The 14,109-nt window shown below is 38.4% G+C and overlaps 3 protein-coding genes across 8 annotated transcripts in view; 1 reads left to right on the top strand and 2 right to left on the bottom strand.

Moving 5' to 3' along the window:
• The window catches only part of cdc14b (cell division cycle 14B), a 32,389-nt gene extending 27,414 nt beyond the window's left edge, over positions 1 to 4,975 (bottom strand). For 4 of the 6 annotated variants that reach the window (XM_017042920.2, XM_017042921.2, XM_025053101.1 and 1 more), the window contains exons 1-5: positions 4,718 to 4,975; positions 2,334 to 2,424; positions 999 to 1,074; positions 320 to 412; positions 107 to 183 (exon numbers count right to left, since the gene is read on the bottom strand). In XM_017042920.2, the coding sequence (XP_016898409.1) occupies positions 107 to 183; positions 320 to 412; positions 999 to 1,074; positions 2,334 to 2,424; positions 4,718 to 4,832 (452 nt within the window). In that variant the 5' untranslated portion in view covers positions 4,833 to 4,975. Of the gene's footprint in view, positions 1 to 106; positions 184 to 319; positions 413 to 998; positions 1,075 to 2,333; positions 2,425 to 2,585; positions 2,872 to 4,717 lie in introns of those variants that run through there. The other 2 variants (XM_008336029.3, XM_008336021.3) reach the window with 2 other exon arrangements.
• A 275-nt stretch (positions 4,976 to 5,250) lies between these two features.
• On the bottom strand, positions 5,251 to 9,229 carry prxl2c (peroxiredoxin like 2C). The gene is made up of 6 exons (XM_008336030.3): positions 8,734 to 9,229; positions 8,050 to 8,118; positions 7,376 to 7,429; positions 7,020 to 7,125; positions 6,786 to 6,920; positions 5,251 to 6,643 (listed from the first exon to the last, which is right to left on the bottom strand). Exons 1-6 carry the CDS (start codon positions 8,914 to 8,916, stop codon positions 6,513 to 6,515), a joined length of 678 nt encoding a protein of 225 aa, XP_008334252.1. The 5' UTR covers positions 8,917 to 9,229; the 3' UTR covers positions 5,251 to 6,512.
• Positions 9,230 to 9,669: 440 nt separating this feature from the next.
• Positions 9,670 to 14,109, top strand: part of fbxl17 (F-box and leucine-rich repeat protein 17) — a 203,787-nt gene continuing 199,347 nt past the window's right edge. The window contains exons 1-5 of the mRNA XM_017042934.2: positions 9,670 to 9,876; positions 11,297 to 11,791; positions 12,100 to 12,468; positions 13,646 to 13,768; positions 13,875 to 14,109. The exon at positions 13,875 to 14,109 is cut by the window's right edge and continues 50 nt beyond it. Of these exons, the coding sequence (XP_016898423.1) occupies positions 11,315 to 11,791; positions 12,100 to 12,468; positions 13,646 to 13,768; positions 13,875 to 14,109 (1,204 nt within the window). The 5' untranslated portion in view covers positions 9,670 to 9,876; positions 11,297 to 11,314. The remainder of the gene's footprint in view (positions 9,877 to 11,296; positions 11,792 to 12,099; positions 12,469 to 13,645; positions 13,769 to 13,874) is intronic.

Here is a 14,109-nt window from a genome sequence, read left to right as displayed (position 1 = left end):
CATACACAATGTCAATATATAAATATATGTCAGACTATGGCAACCTCCTTTTTGGGCACCTGCACCCCCAAACCCCTTCACTTAACATTACGTTGTGAAGTGTTACCTGAAAGGGATGTATGATAAATTCTGCGACACCAATAGACTGTAGGCTTCCCCTGGCATCATGTCCAGGTGCATCACCTTAACAGAAAAAGTGTTACCAGCAAACTGCCACTAAATCAAAATTTGAATGATTTTTATTTTTTAATGCAATGCGTAAGGCTCTTCCATAATCTACTAAACGTCATTTATTATTGATGTATTCCATACAACTTACAGCATACGAGCCAATTAGATAGGCAGCGTTGGCCTGTTTTTTCTGGTCCCCACATGTATAAAATATGATCTTCTTCCTTGACAGAGTAATTGACTGTGTAAAGAAAGAAAAATGACAAACAGAAGTCAACATTCAGGGCAACAAGATTCATACATTTACACGTTCAATTATTGGGAGTCAGGCATTTGCCCTCAGGGTATTTTTTGAAATTAAAACAGACGGAGTGATTGTTTTGTAACTGTGTAATTTTCTCTTGTGCTGTTTGAAACAAAGTCAATGTTCATTTTTAATTTTACAGTTCCTGTTTTTATATTCATAATAATTGCCTACATGTTGACAAACTGGTTGACAAACTCATTTCAAACAGGCAGAGATTTACCAGAGCATACTTTGGAAACAGGAATCGACTTAGATGGAATGAGAGGCTTTGGTTTGTTTTTTAAGAATGCAGTACTGTATTAAATACTGGTTTGTACATTTGTAAAATTTAATTTATTTTTTATCTTCCTACTTTATAATACAATATAGGATTATCATACAAAAAATCCCAAACTAGAGTCCACTGTTGTACCAGCATTGATATCTAACTGCATGGCATGTTTAAATAGATATTGATTGACCTCGTTTGATTTCATTTACTCTTCCTGGAAACACGATTAAGAGCAGCAATTTACTTTACCTTGAGCTTCTTTGTCAGCTTGCAACAGAAGCGATAAAACATGGCGAGGTTAAGGGGACCAAAGTCCGCATAGAAGCTGCGGGAGAGAAAGACAAAGAAGAAGGAGAAGAGTATGTCAGGGCGGCTATTTATGCAACCGGCTGCATTCTCTGGGGATGTTTCAGCAGAGACGTCCAGCTGCCTCACACACTGACACAGTAAAACACTGACAGAGTAAAAGTCTATATTAGGAGACTTTTGACGGCAGAGTGGTTCAATTAGTAGAGGACAAAAGTCTACAAAGACAAGAGGTCCTCTGAGTTCACTGGCAGACACAGCTCAGAAAGGTCAAACATGTCTTCTCTCTGCTGCAGCACTTTGCAAATGCTCTTCCTTCCACTGAATCACTGAAAATTGCAGCAGGGAGATGTTATTTGGTTTACTTTCATACTGCTACTGTGTACTGCTACTGTGCTAGTTGAGATTTTCTTAAAAAAAAAAAAAAAGACACTTTAATTTAAGTAGGAGTAGTTCTTTGCCCTAATGGTTGTGGTAAATGTGGACAAAAAAAAAATCTCTCAGGATCAGAGTATATTTATCCTGAAATGTGTCTGAATTTTATTCTTTTTAATCTTTCTTCTTTTTAAATTTAACATCATCTTACAAAAGAATGTAGTACAATAAAAACAAATCACTAATTCGGTTGGTATTTACAGTCTTCAACAAAAAAGATAATGGTATTTTACTTGTTAATAACACAATAATTCGTTTTTTGTTTTAATTAAAAAAAATTAAATGGCAACTTAATCAGCTTGCATGGTTATAGTTCATTTGACAGAGAATTTAATGATACAGTTGACAAGGAACATTGAATAAACATGTAATAATTAACGTGGGTAGTTTATGACTACCTTTTACACGAACGGTGTATAACAAGAACGGCTTATTCATGGCAAAAACAAAAGAACAACAACAACAAAAAAAACAAAACAACTATTATTTATAGTCAGGCGTCCCTGCTCTACATTCCCATCAGTGTGTGGAGTCCTTGGCCTGAATAACAAAAGGACCCCTGGTCTGGGAAATTCAGTTAAGCGTTTGGTTTAATAGCACCCCCTTGAGGGGAGTGGTGAAAAACCGGATGCTCCGTGTTTACGCTCGGTTCAAACTCTTGCACATGTTTAACACCGTCGAGGAACAGAGACCACCGCAAGAGATAAGTTAAATTACAAGTAGTTATTGTTGCTCCACTGATAAAAGTCCGAAAGTTAATGGAAATGCACCAAAACAAAATCACCGCTTAATGGTAGAGTGTCTGTAAAAAACAAACAAACAAACAAATAAGTGATCTCTTACTTTTCATATGCCAATTCGTCATCTATGCAGAAACAGTGTCTCTCAGATGTGCTCTTGAGCTTCTGCTGGAGAATGGCGAAGTATAGTTGATCTGTGAGGGTGAGGACAGACGGGAGAGGGTGGGTGTGCATGAACAGGCAAGGAGACATACTTGGTTTTGTTTAAACACCTGTGTCTACTCCCACGTTACCAAAACCACATAAACTACAAAAACAACTTCGTAGACACAATTGAAACACTAAAAAAACCCACCTTTGATGAATTCGACACATCTTGGCCGAACATCGTCCAGAGTCGTCTTTACCGCAGTCTTAAACATGTCGTTTTAAAGCGAAACGCAGCTTTTCTTCAGAGAGACTTTTGCATGCTATGTAAAACTTGCACGTAAATGCACGGTGAGTCGTTTTTTGAAGATTTTTTTCGTTATCTTAGCAGCTTCTGTGGAGCCTGGTTTGCTTTTAAGGCAGGAGAAAGTCGAAGAGGGGGTTGAGGAGTTTTTTTCCGTGCTAAAGTGCGCACACTGCTAAAAATGACATCGTCCTGACTCCGCCTATAACAATATACGAGAAACGCCATTGGTTGGAAGAGAGACAGGTCGCTGTGTGAATGGAGGAGCTCGCTATCAGTTAGGCCTCTTTCAGTTTAAAGTTCTCTACATAAGACACATGATAGGGCACGGGAACCGAGCCAGGGCGGTTGTTAGGAGGACCTCGCAGCCAGTCAGATTTGTGAATTACACTCGGACCTCCTCTCCTGACTGAGATTTAATAGAAATAAAAACCGGATTAGCTCTAAACCAAATAATACGTCGTCACACCATTCATAGCGCGTTAATTATTTCCGGCGTCAACACAGCTTTTTAATTATTGACAACTACAAATATAGAACATTTACTCATATTTCCTTCTCATGTAAAACATGAGAAAGCCACAAAAGAAACAACAATAAACCTGGTACAAAGTTCAACCCTTTTATATAAAACTTATATAATGATGACAACAGCTTAGCTTTTTTTCTGGCCTATGCCAGGTTGAGTGATTAATGGTTTTGCCTTACAGTAAGAGGATCACCAGTTTGATTTTGTGGTTCTGATTTTTGTTTTTTGTTTTTTGGGTGGGGTTTATATGTCCTCCCAGTGAGTGTATGGGTTTTCTCTATGTACATTTGATTTCTCCTACAGTCCAAAACATGCAAGATTAGGTTCATTTAACATTCTCCATTGACCAATGTGACCTTAAAAAGGTTAAGCTGGAGAAGATAAATGCATGAATAGGTTAACAGAACCCCAGTCCCCCTGTTGCCAACACACTGACACTGTGGCACTGTGCAGTACTTTGGATCCAGGAGTTTTTTTATAAGTTGTTATGACTATCTGATGTGGGCATGTAATCTTATTATATCCAGAATTCTCTATAATGTGATGTTTATCAGCTTCAGTCGTGCTGATCTTCCTATTGATACGCAACATTAAAAAGAAAAGAGGAAACATGGTTTAAACTGTCCTGCAGCAAATGATTGATAAGGTTTAATATGGAAAATATGACCCCAAATGTGTCCTTTTAGCTATAATTATTTTAACAAAACGTATATGCATTGATATACAATGAATTGTAAATAGTGTAACATATAACTAATGACACAATAATGACTAGGTAAATATAAAATATTTGCTAAGAAAAGAAGGTGATTTTTGAATAAATAGGTACGAGAGTTAGTAGGATAGTTTGGAGCCAGTCCCTGCTGGCAAGCAGTGCTAATGTAACTAAGTGCATGTCTGAGTGGCTTCAAAAAGCTTTTATGGGTAAAAAACGACCTATTAGAAACTAACAAAACATTTGTGTGGAGATATCCTTCCATTTGTTTCATTATTGTCTAAATTGAAAATACTCCATTTAAAGATTTTTCTTTCTGAATGTGCTTTTTGCTATTTTCTCCTAATACAATTTTACAATGCAATTAAAACTATACTGTCACAAAATTAAAAGGGCAGCAAAAATAATGCATTTTTTAAAATAATATAATTACTTATAAAAATGCACATATACTGATATACTGTATACCTTTAAAATATTCCCGAAAACTTTTTTACACACAATTATTTGTAATTTGTTCAGACTTGATATTATTTTATTCAAATGCATGTGCTGAAAACACACATTTTAACATGAGAGAGAGACTGAGGATGTTTTAAAAAATACATCCAAATTCTAAGCATGAGTGTGTATGTGCACCATATGTTTGACCACAAGCTGACCTGATTTCTTCCGCAGAACATACCTAGATCGATCGACCTCTACCGGAGTGCATCTAAAGTCTACATGTGCCATAGGCAACTCAAGTCACCCCCGGTGTGTGTGTTTGTGTGTGTTTGTGGAGCCTCTCACCTGTGATCTCCATGTAAACATCAGAGTTCAGTTCAGCCTCCGAGCCGCTGTTGTTGTGGGCTGAGCAGCGCTTCTTTCTCCACTCCGCTCGTCTCCTCTCGCTCTTGCGCTTCATTTTCTCTTCAGGTCTTCAGACTGGTGGACGACATTCCTGAGCAGCGTCACCACACTGCCCCCCCTTGCGATGCTGCGGATCGGTTCTCCTCCCTATCCGTTGGTACAGTTGTTGTTGCACCCGGACTATGGCATGTTCCTGCTCTGCGCTGCAGCAGATGATACGCATTCATGCATCTGCCTGGGTGTGCGTTGTTGTTGATGTGTGTGTGTGTGTGTGTGTGTGCGTGTCGACAGTAAGACAGTCTGCTGCTCCAGCCTCTGTGGTGACGTCGATAAACCAGGGCTGCTTCCAGCTTTGTGGATCTCCAGTCTGTGACGTATCAGGATTAAATGCCCAGTGAGTGCAGCCTTTGCCTTTGCTCAGTAGCAGTACTTGCAAACAGATAGTGTGGGACAAAACTGCACAATCACACTGGAAAAAAATCCTATCATAGTATTTATTTTTTATATATAGTTTTATATAGTACCAAAGGCTCAGACTTCAGTGGAAAAATATATACTCCACCAAAAACAAAACAAATAGAAGTTCAGGCCTAGTAGTCAACTGATTATGAGGTATTTTAGTACCTAAGCTAAAATGGATTTGTGTGTTGAAAATAAAACTACAAGAACTGTTTATACTGGAGTAGGTAGCCAAAAGTATGATTGTAATGAAGTATAAACATCATCAGATCCTACAGGGTCTGTGAAATAGTTATGTACTCTAGTCACAACAGAACATTCAATTTGCGACTATAGAACAATACATTTCATTTTGAGAGATCCACACAATTACAGCAGTAAATATAGCCTTAATTTCCCAAAGGAAACTCCCTGGGTGGATTAATAAAGTTCTATCAATCTATCAAACTGCAGTAGATATATTTTTGTGTGTGTCATTTACAGGGTAATAAATACTGTGATATATAAAACAATTGTGCAATGAAAAGAAAAAAACACAGATTTAGTCTAGCTGCAAACATCATGGCACCGATAAGATAATTATAGAACATCACTATAAATTTAAGACAATGAAAATGTCAGTGCAAGATAACAACAGTAACAACAGCATACCCCTGTTACTCTGATTTCTTTATCTCATATTCCTTTCTATGTATATATATATAAAAAACAGAATAAAATCTAAGCTTACAAGGAAACGTTACTAATATATCTTTGAAAACCTGCAATTTTTAGCAGATAATTGTTATTACGATAAAATAATGCATGTATTTATAATATAATTTTGAAGTATCACAGTGTATGGCAAGTGTTGATCAACTACAGGAACAATAAACAACAGCTTCAGAAATAAAAGGAAATAAATATAATTATCAGATTCTTCATCCAAAGATGTCTTATTAGTGTGGTAAAAAAGTGACAAAACAAACAATAAAAAAAATAAAAAAAAATAGCCACTTTGTGATACTTGTGAACAAGGTAACCAATCCTGGGAAATTGATTTCTCTGCTACATTTTATGCCCTTTACCCCCTTTCTTTCCTTTTTTATTGTTTTTATTATTATTATTTGTACAATATTAATCATACTCCTTATGGAGCCACACAGGCAAAATGTTTGAATTTGGATTGCAGAAAAAAATACAAGAGATAAATTGACAGGTACAGACCTTTCATTGTGTGAAATAAGAGCCTAATGACCAATGGCAGCAGAAACAATGGCAGCACATGGCTACATGGTTATATGTGCAAGATCTTTGGCTTATTGCTGAAGTCCAGAGTCTGTTGAACACCAGCGAGCTGCAGGAGCCAGTTGATGGGCATGTGATCCAGGCGGTTCATGTCAAAATGGGAGAAATGGACTTGGGAGCCTGGACAAAGAATAAAGAGTGAAGACAGTTGCAGGCTAATTGACACCTGAGATTTAAATGTCTTCACGACGAGACATTTCCAGGATATTAAACTAAGGGTCGTGAGCCCAAACTAAGTGGAGGGACAGATGTGTAAGCTCACCTGGTCCTGCAATGATGGCCCCGCCTTGCTGATACAGGTCACCTTGAAAGTCAAACTTCGGGCTGGTCATCGCCCTCCATATAGTCTTCATTTGGCCCACAAAGACACCAGACTTCACATGAGGACTAGGATTTGCTGAGAACACAGACATAAATTCATGCATCCTCATCCACAAACATCCTGAAAATCTAACTAATTTGACTTTGTTTTTGTCATTGATGTCAGTTGCATTACCAGACTGTGTGAATTTCTCCTCCCTCTTCATTCCAAGGTTTTGAAAAATGCATCTTTCTGGGTCCACATATATTTCATAAGGATAGCTGGTCAGTTTGCAGAAGGGCTAGAAACATATCATGAACAGTTGTGCTAACATGTCTACATTGTAACATTATTGTATTGCTTAGGTAATATGTAGGTAGTTCCTACAATATGGTAATTAATAAAAACACAACAAGACATATATGCAAATTGTCATATATTTAAACATCTATTGTGAACAGTACTTTAACTCCATTAATGCCAAAGGATAACAACTGATTACGTTTGATTAAAACCTGTGCTACACACCATAGCATAGATGTTGTCCATACCTCTATATGATGATATGCAGACTGACCAATCACAACAAGTCGAATATAGGCATCCTGCAACAACAGCACGGCAACTTTTGTACACTTAATGGTAAAGGCATTAGAAAAACAACACAGTTCTTTTTTTATATTCCAGAGAAATCACTTGGCTGCTAATGTTGAGTCCATGGAACATGGAATGGAAACAGTGATTTACACTAACATATACCTGGTGATTATTACAATGCATTCAATTCCATATACTACTGTAATTATTACATCAATCTGACAAAAGTATTTCATATTCCATTCATCATGTTCTAAGTACAGGTCTATACAGTAGTTCTACAAAATATAAAAAATGTTGATTGACAGACTAGTCACTAGTGTGGCGAATGAATACATTGGCTCCTTTGTGATACTTGTCTACGAGGTATTTGCTTTAAAATCATTGCTGTGGTGCGAATAAAGGACTTCTTATGAAATCTGGAAGTGGCTTTTTAGTTAATTGTTATATTGTATTTGTCTTTATTGAGTTTTAATTTCTATTTTATTCCTCAATTTAAGACAATGCAACAAATGTGTGTTTGTTTTTTTTGTTCACATAAAAGTGTGTATATATGAGTCTGGGGGTGGTTAGGTAACTTCTTCCAGCGCCAAAGAGGCTAGGACCACACCTGGCTTTAAGTTCTTACCTCCAACGCTTCTTTAGGTATTTTTGCCAAATCGTCCACGTACTCTTTACAGCTGTAGCACAAGAAACTCTGCCGGGAAACACAGTTAGGTTAATAGGCTGAAGTAATGTATGTGTTGTACTGTATTGTGATACTTGTGTTTCACACCTAGATTATGTTTAGCTTCGTCCTCATGGAGAGACAATGATGTCTGTATTCTGCTATCTTAAAGACTGAAAGAACTGTTCTGTGGTGATGCTCACCTGTTGTTCAAATAGAAAAACTTTACGGGGCTCACTTTAAACATCTGTACTGTATAATGACTGGGTTTGAGGAATGCAGTCAAGGATACTTTATATGAGGGTAAATCAAAAAGTTCGAAGACACGAATTGTCACTTCAAAAGGTGGTTTAATAACGAAAAAATGTTAAGACCTGTTTTAGCAAACAGGATATTTGTAACCGGAAATGAAAAAAAAAGGTGTTTAAATGATTAAAGCTTGGCAAAAGGTTTTGCAAGTACAAGTCTAAAACTTTTGGAAGGAACTTGATTTCAGTCCATGGACAAAGAAGAATGAGACATCCCCTTATAAAATGTAAGAAGAATGAATTCACTGATAGAAAATATAAACCCTTTTTTTTATTTTAGATTTTTTAAAATGTCTTCATGTTCACCCAGAATAATGAAGCGAAACGTTTCTCCTACCCGCACGAAAACGATCACTGCCTTCCTGTCTTGGTATAACTTCTTGAAGGGGAGAGGGACTCCCCGGCGGTCGTAGACTAAACAGTCTTCGACTTTTTGTAGTCGAATGTCGACAGGAGGGTCCTGGCTGTCCAGTTCTCCTTTAGTTATTTGTCGTGTTATTGGTGAAACAACCTCAGCCATTTTTTTACCCTGACGCTTCCTGGGGTCGCGCCGCTATTTTTGGAGCTGCAGCGTTTCAGGGCGGAGGAGCCGCAGCAACGAATTCACCCTCAGATTCTGTGTTTTATTAAGAGACGACGCATTCCGGGTCGAACTGTTTGTCAATGCTGCAGTAAACAACTCAATATTAAAACTGCGGTTTACTGTTAAAGGAAAACGTCAACATAACGAGTTCAATTGCACTTGTAAACACGACAGAAAGTCAGACTTAATAATGCAATACATTATTATACGGTACCACATATTGTATGGTAATATATCTCTACACTCAACTTTAAGATACTTTATTTATTGCTGTCTTTTTTATTAGACTAAGACCGTTGTTTATTGATTGATATGGCAATTTTATTACTTTTATTTATTGTATTACTACATGTTAGTATAGCTACTATATTTTTAGAGTTCTAATATTGCGCTGTATGTTATTACACTGTACGTTTTCTTGCGTTTCCACTTTACAAATGAATTAATCTGATATTTGATCTTGCTAATGGTATTTATACTATACTACTACTATCTATTATTTCATTTTTTCATCAACAATCACTCAAACTACAACATCAGTAATACTAATAATACTAATATTACTACTACTTATAATAACAATAGTCATTATTATAATAACTATTATTATTATTATTACTATGTAGATCCGTCTACGAATCTACATCGCCTGTACTAATTCTGAAGCGTCCTCCTCGGCTTCCGTCGTTAAGCTCTGTCGTGCGGAAGTGTTGTCCTACGGATAAGAGCAGCAGCTTGAGCAGCTGCAGAACCACAGAGCCTCAGCTTCGTTGGTCTCTTGGAGCAGCCCCTACCACTGTATCTCTCTCGCCTGCTCTGGTCCGCACTCGTCTCCGTCGTGGATCGCAGCAGTATTATGTGAGCACCGCCCGCATTGTGGCGTCGCCTTGTGAAGTGGTAAGGGGATGTTTGATGTTGGAGCTACAGCTAACTTAGCATTCAGTGATGGAGCCAGCTAGTCTGTCACAAATCTGACCCAGGATACCGACAGAACCGTGTTTCCCCTTTCCGCCTGACTGGGACATAACGACGCGAGCCGGCAGCCTGTCAACAAATTTGGCAACGAGCAGCCGTCACTTACAGTCTGCTTTGTGTGTTTGTGTATACATGCTAATGACCACCTGCTCACTGTTTACATCTTTGTATTCATTAGGCAGCCTAACACCGCGTCGTTGTTGTTCCTTAAATGGGTTTAGTAATGCACTTTTAAGTACAGTATAACTCCTATACATTATACTACACTCAGGTCGGCCAAATAAACTTATGTTGCACATTAAGCTGTTCAAACAGGGACACGTGTCCCTTCATTTTTGTGAACGAGCTTTACTGATAACGTAGATAGGTTATTATAGGTTTTATTATATTAATTTCGAAAAGGTATATTTATTTTGGTTAATCCGGATGTAATAATAGTTTTATTATTGTTATTAAGTTTTACCCATGATGCACAAAAACCGGGGATACCAATGTAATGTAATGCACGGCTTCAGTTATATGCGTCCCCTCTCGTCTAAACTACACTTTGTATTTGTAGTCTTTCACTATTGGCAGCTCTTTTGTTTTAACTCTTTATTCTCCCTTATCTGTTGCGTAATAACATGCACTGTATATGTTGAGTAATTAATGCCTCATCAACTAGTAATTAACTAAGTAACAGTTTCGACATAAAATTAACTATTTTTGACAGCTATAAAAGAATTAAAAAGAGAATTGACTAACAAGTGTAAAAAAAAGAATGTATTCAGTTGTATATAAGGAATATTTGCAGCCTCACTTTTCACATATTGTCTAAAGAAGTGGCAATTATTTTTTTAATGTATTCAGTTATATTGTCCAAATGAAGCATGATAGCAGTGTGTTTTTCTGGCACAATTTGGATCATTAAAATAAAGAGCCTCATTAAAAAAAATCAGGTCAGGGCTGAGAATTACTCATGTGAACTGTGCCTTTGCCAGCTTTGTGGCAAGTTTGTTTGTGTTGAGGTTGGCTGAACAAATGAGGACCAGGGAAATATAAAGTAGACTGCATTACAACGTGCAGCTATGGCTCAGTGGATAAGGGGTCTAGTGTCCTACTGGTAGTTTTGAGGTTGAGTCCCTTATAAGGACTTTGAAATTTGATATTTATATGACTTTGTGTTTTATCCGGTACAGTAAATAGGAATGATATCTGTTATATGTAGGTTTCTACAAATGTGTGTGGGACTGTACCGGGACAAAGCACAACATGGTGACTAGTTATGGACAGCAAATAGATTAACAATTTTTTTAATTGTTGAATTTAAAAAAATACTAAATAACTTTTCTCTATTTTAAAGTTTCTTTGAGTCATCTATATGGGCCATCTTCTCTCGAAAAATGGTTACCGCCTGAAGAAGAGGACTCGCAAACTCCATCACAAAAAGAAGAAGAGGAGGAACTGCTTCCTGCAGGGCCCTTGTATGCTGTGTTTCATCGTCCACAGCAACAGCGGCAGTTTTGACGACGACAACCACTCGGAGGCTGGGGCAAACGGCAGCGGCTACTGTCACAACGGCATCACTGGAATCAGTGTCCCCGGTGTCGGTATCGGTGCAGTAGCTGCCACCAAGCTCGCTGAGAGATACGCATCAATTGCTTCCCCGGAGGACTGCTCCAAGTTCCTGTTGTCTTCCAGAGAACTGTCCATCTGGGAAGGTCAGACGAGAGGCTTGCTCTCAGCTGTTCCTGCCAAGTTCATTCCTCCACCAGCTCTGTTTAGAACTGCTGGGGTGTCAGTCACCGTACCCATCCCTGTCCCTGTGCCCGGCTGCACCGGAGACTACACTGAGATGGTAAGTAGATTTTTTTTTTTTAAAACTTTGTCTCAATAAAGTTAGGGTTTTGTTTAGAAATGCCTGCGTAATAGAAAATAAATGTGAAGATTTGTCAGTTTGTAGTTATAGACTTCATTTCAGTGTTTCTCAAAATGTAGGTTGTGGCCTCATTGAGGTCAAAGTGCAGCATTGATACTGATAGACCCTTGATGCTGCTGGGGAATCGAATGTTTTGATTGGTCAGAGAGTCAGAGGGCGACAACATGAAGCATTTTTTTTATGTTGACTGTGCCCGACACATTATTGTGTGTGTCTTATTTTTGCAGGTGTGTAAGAGGAAGTGCTCTGAGGTGCAGAGGTGCACCCCCTGTAAGCAGCCACGCTGTGCCTTTGCTGCTCCTGATGGAGGCCTGGAGAATGGAGGAGTGGCAGGAGGTGGAGGAGAAACCTCTTCCAGCCCCGAAACTGGCAACTGCCATCTTTCTCTCTGTCCACTTCCCTCCTCTTCCTCGGCCTCCTCCTCATCCTCTTCACCCTCTGATAGGTGCTGTGGGTTAGGTCTCCACGCTGACCTGCCCCACAGTTCAGACTCATCTCCTTGCTGCCTCAATCACAATGAAGAAAATCAGAGCAGAAGTTCTGATGCTGCTGATCATCTAAGTATCAACCACCTGCCTTCCTCCATCCTACTTAAGGTAAGTCTTAAGTAAATATTTTTTCAACTCTACGTGGTATCACAACCCCAAGGTTGAAAATTCATATTTTCACATTTACATTTTCAATTGAATAAATCTGAAACATACCATGCACAATTAATACAACATTTAAACATAAACATCTTTCTAAACATTTCTAAACATCTCTCCTCTGTGGTGGAAGCTAATAGTGAAGGTCTATGCTGCTGTATTCTAATGTTGGTCATCATGGTGGTACTCAGAGAGATGTTTTCTCTGGTGGTACAGAGTAGAAAAAGTGTGAGAACCACTGCTGTAGACAAACTTGAAGTCTGATACCTTGGTTGTTAAAATAACACATATTTTTTTTTCTCTGAAAGTTTTTTTATAGCTATATATTAATATTTAATTCCAAATACCTCTAGTACAAGGGTGTCAAACTCATTTTCACCGGGGGCCACATCGGCAATACAGTTACTCTTGAAGGGCCAGTTATAAATGGAACACTGTTTACATCAGTAGTCCTCAACCCCCGGTCTGCGGACCAGTACCAGTCCATAGGTCACTTTTTTAAACTATTTAATAATTTACTTCATCCAAATAAAATCCTGTCATATCCATTTCCTTTCATTATTTACAGATAATCTGGCAATATTAAAATAAAAGTGTCATTCAGAGTGATACAAACAGAATGATCCTTCTATGCTCAGCACCTTGCTACTGGTCTGTAGTAAGGGGTGGTACTGGCTGACCAGTCCTTGGAACAACAAAGGTAAAGGGCCACTGGTATAAATGTAACTACGCCATAACAGACTAATAGATGTTTCTGAAATTGATCATTATTTGATTGTTTATAGAACTAAATGCTTTTTAAGCACAAAATGACTTGGCGAGCCAAATTTGGACCCCGGGCCTTGAGTATGACACCTATGCTCTAGTACCTTCCTCCATTCTGACTCTGATCTTGAATTACGAGCATGAAGCAGTTTAACCTGCCAGAAAGCTAATTTACTGTTTTGCATTCTTCCTGTCTTTTTTCCTTGTACCTTGTTTTTTTTCTTTCATTAATTTCTAAATTGCCTAATATTTAACGACTGCAATAAGGTTTGTCCGTTAAAACCACTAAAAATATTTTTCTTTGTCCCATAAATCTGTTTATGCTATTTCCTTTTCTGAATGATTTAAACATTTCTCTCAGGTGCTGTCCCATTTGACAGTGAAGGAGCGCTGTCTTGCTGCTTCTCTGGTTTGTAAATATTGGAGGGACCTCTGCTTGGATTTCCAGTTCTGGAAGCAAATCGATCTCAGTGGCTTACAACAAGTAAAAGCATTTCAAGTCCTCTCACTTTCAACCCTGGTTTTTTTTTTTTTTACCATCATGGTAAAGACACACGTCCTTCTGTCTCTGTGTTATTCCTCTCCCTCAGGTTAATGATGAACTGCTGGTGAAAATAGCTTCACGGAGGCAGAATGTGACAGAGATTAACATTTCTGACTGCAGAGGAGTCCACGACCAGGGTGTGTCCTCCCTGGTTGCCAACTGCCCCGGCCTGCAGAAGTACACCGCTTACCGCTGCAAGCAGCTGGGAGACACGTCCGTCTCGGCCCTGGCCACACACTGCCATCTGCTGGTGAAAGTGCATGTCGGCAACCAGGACAAAT

The sequence above is a fragment of the Cynoglossus semilaevis genome, chromosome Z (genome assembly GCF_000523025.1).
Source record: "Cynoglossus semilaevis isolate Cse_v1.0 chromosome Z, Cse_v1.0, whole genome shotgun sequence".
NCBI classification, from domain to species: Eukaryota; Metazoa; Chordata; class Actinopteri; order Pleuronectiformes; family Cynoglossidae; genus Cynoglossus; species Cynoglossus semilaevis.
This window is presented reverse-complemented; position numbering and strand designations above follow the sequence as displayed.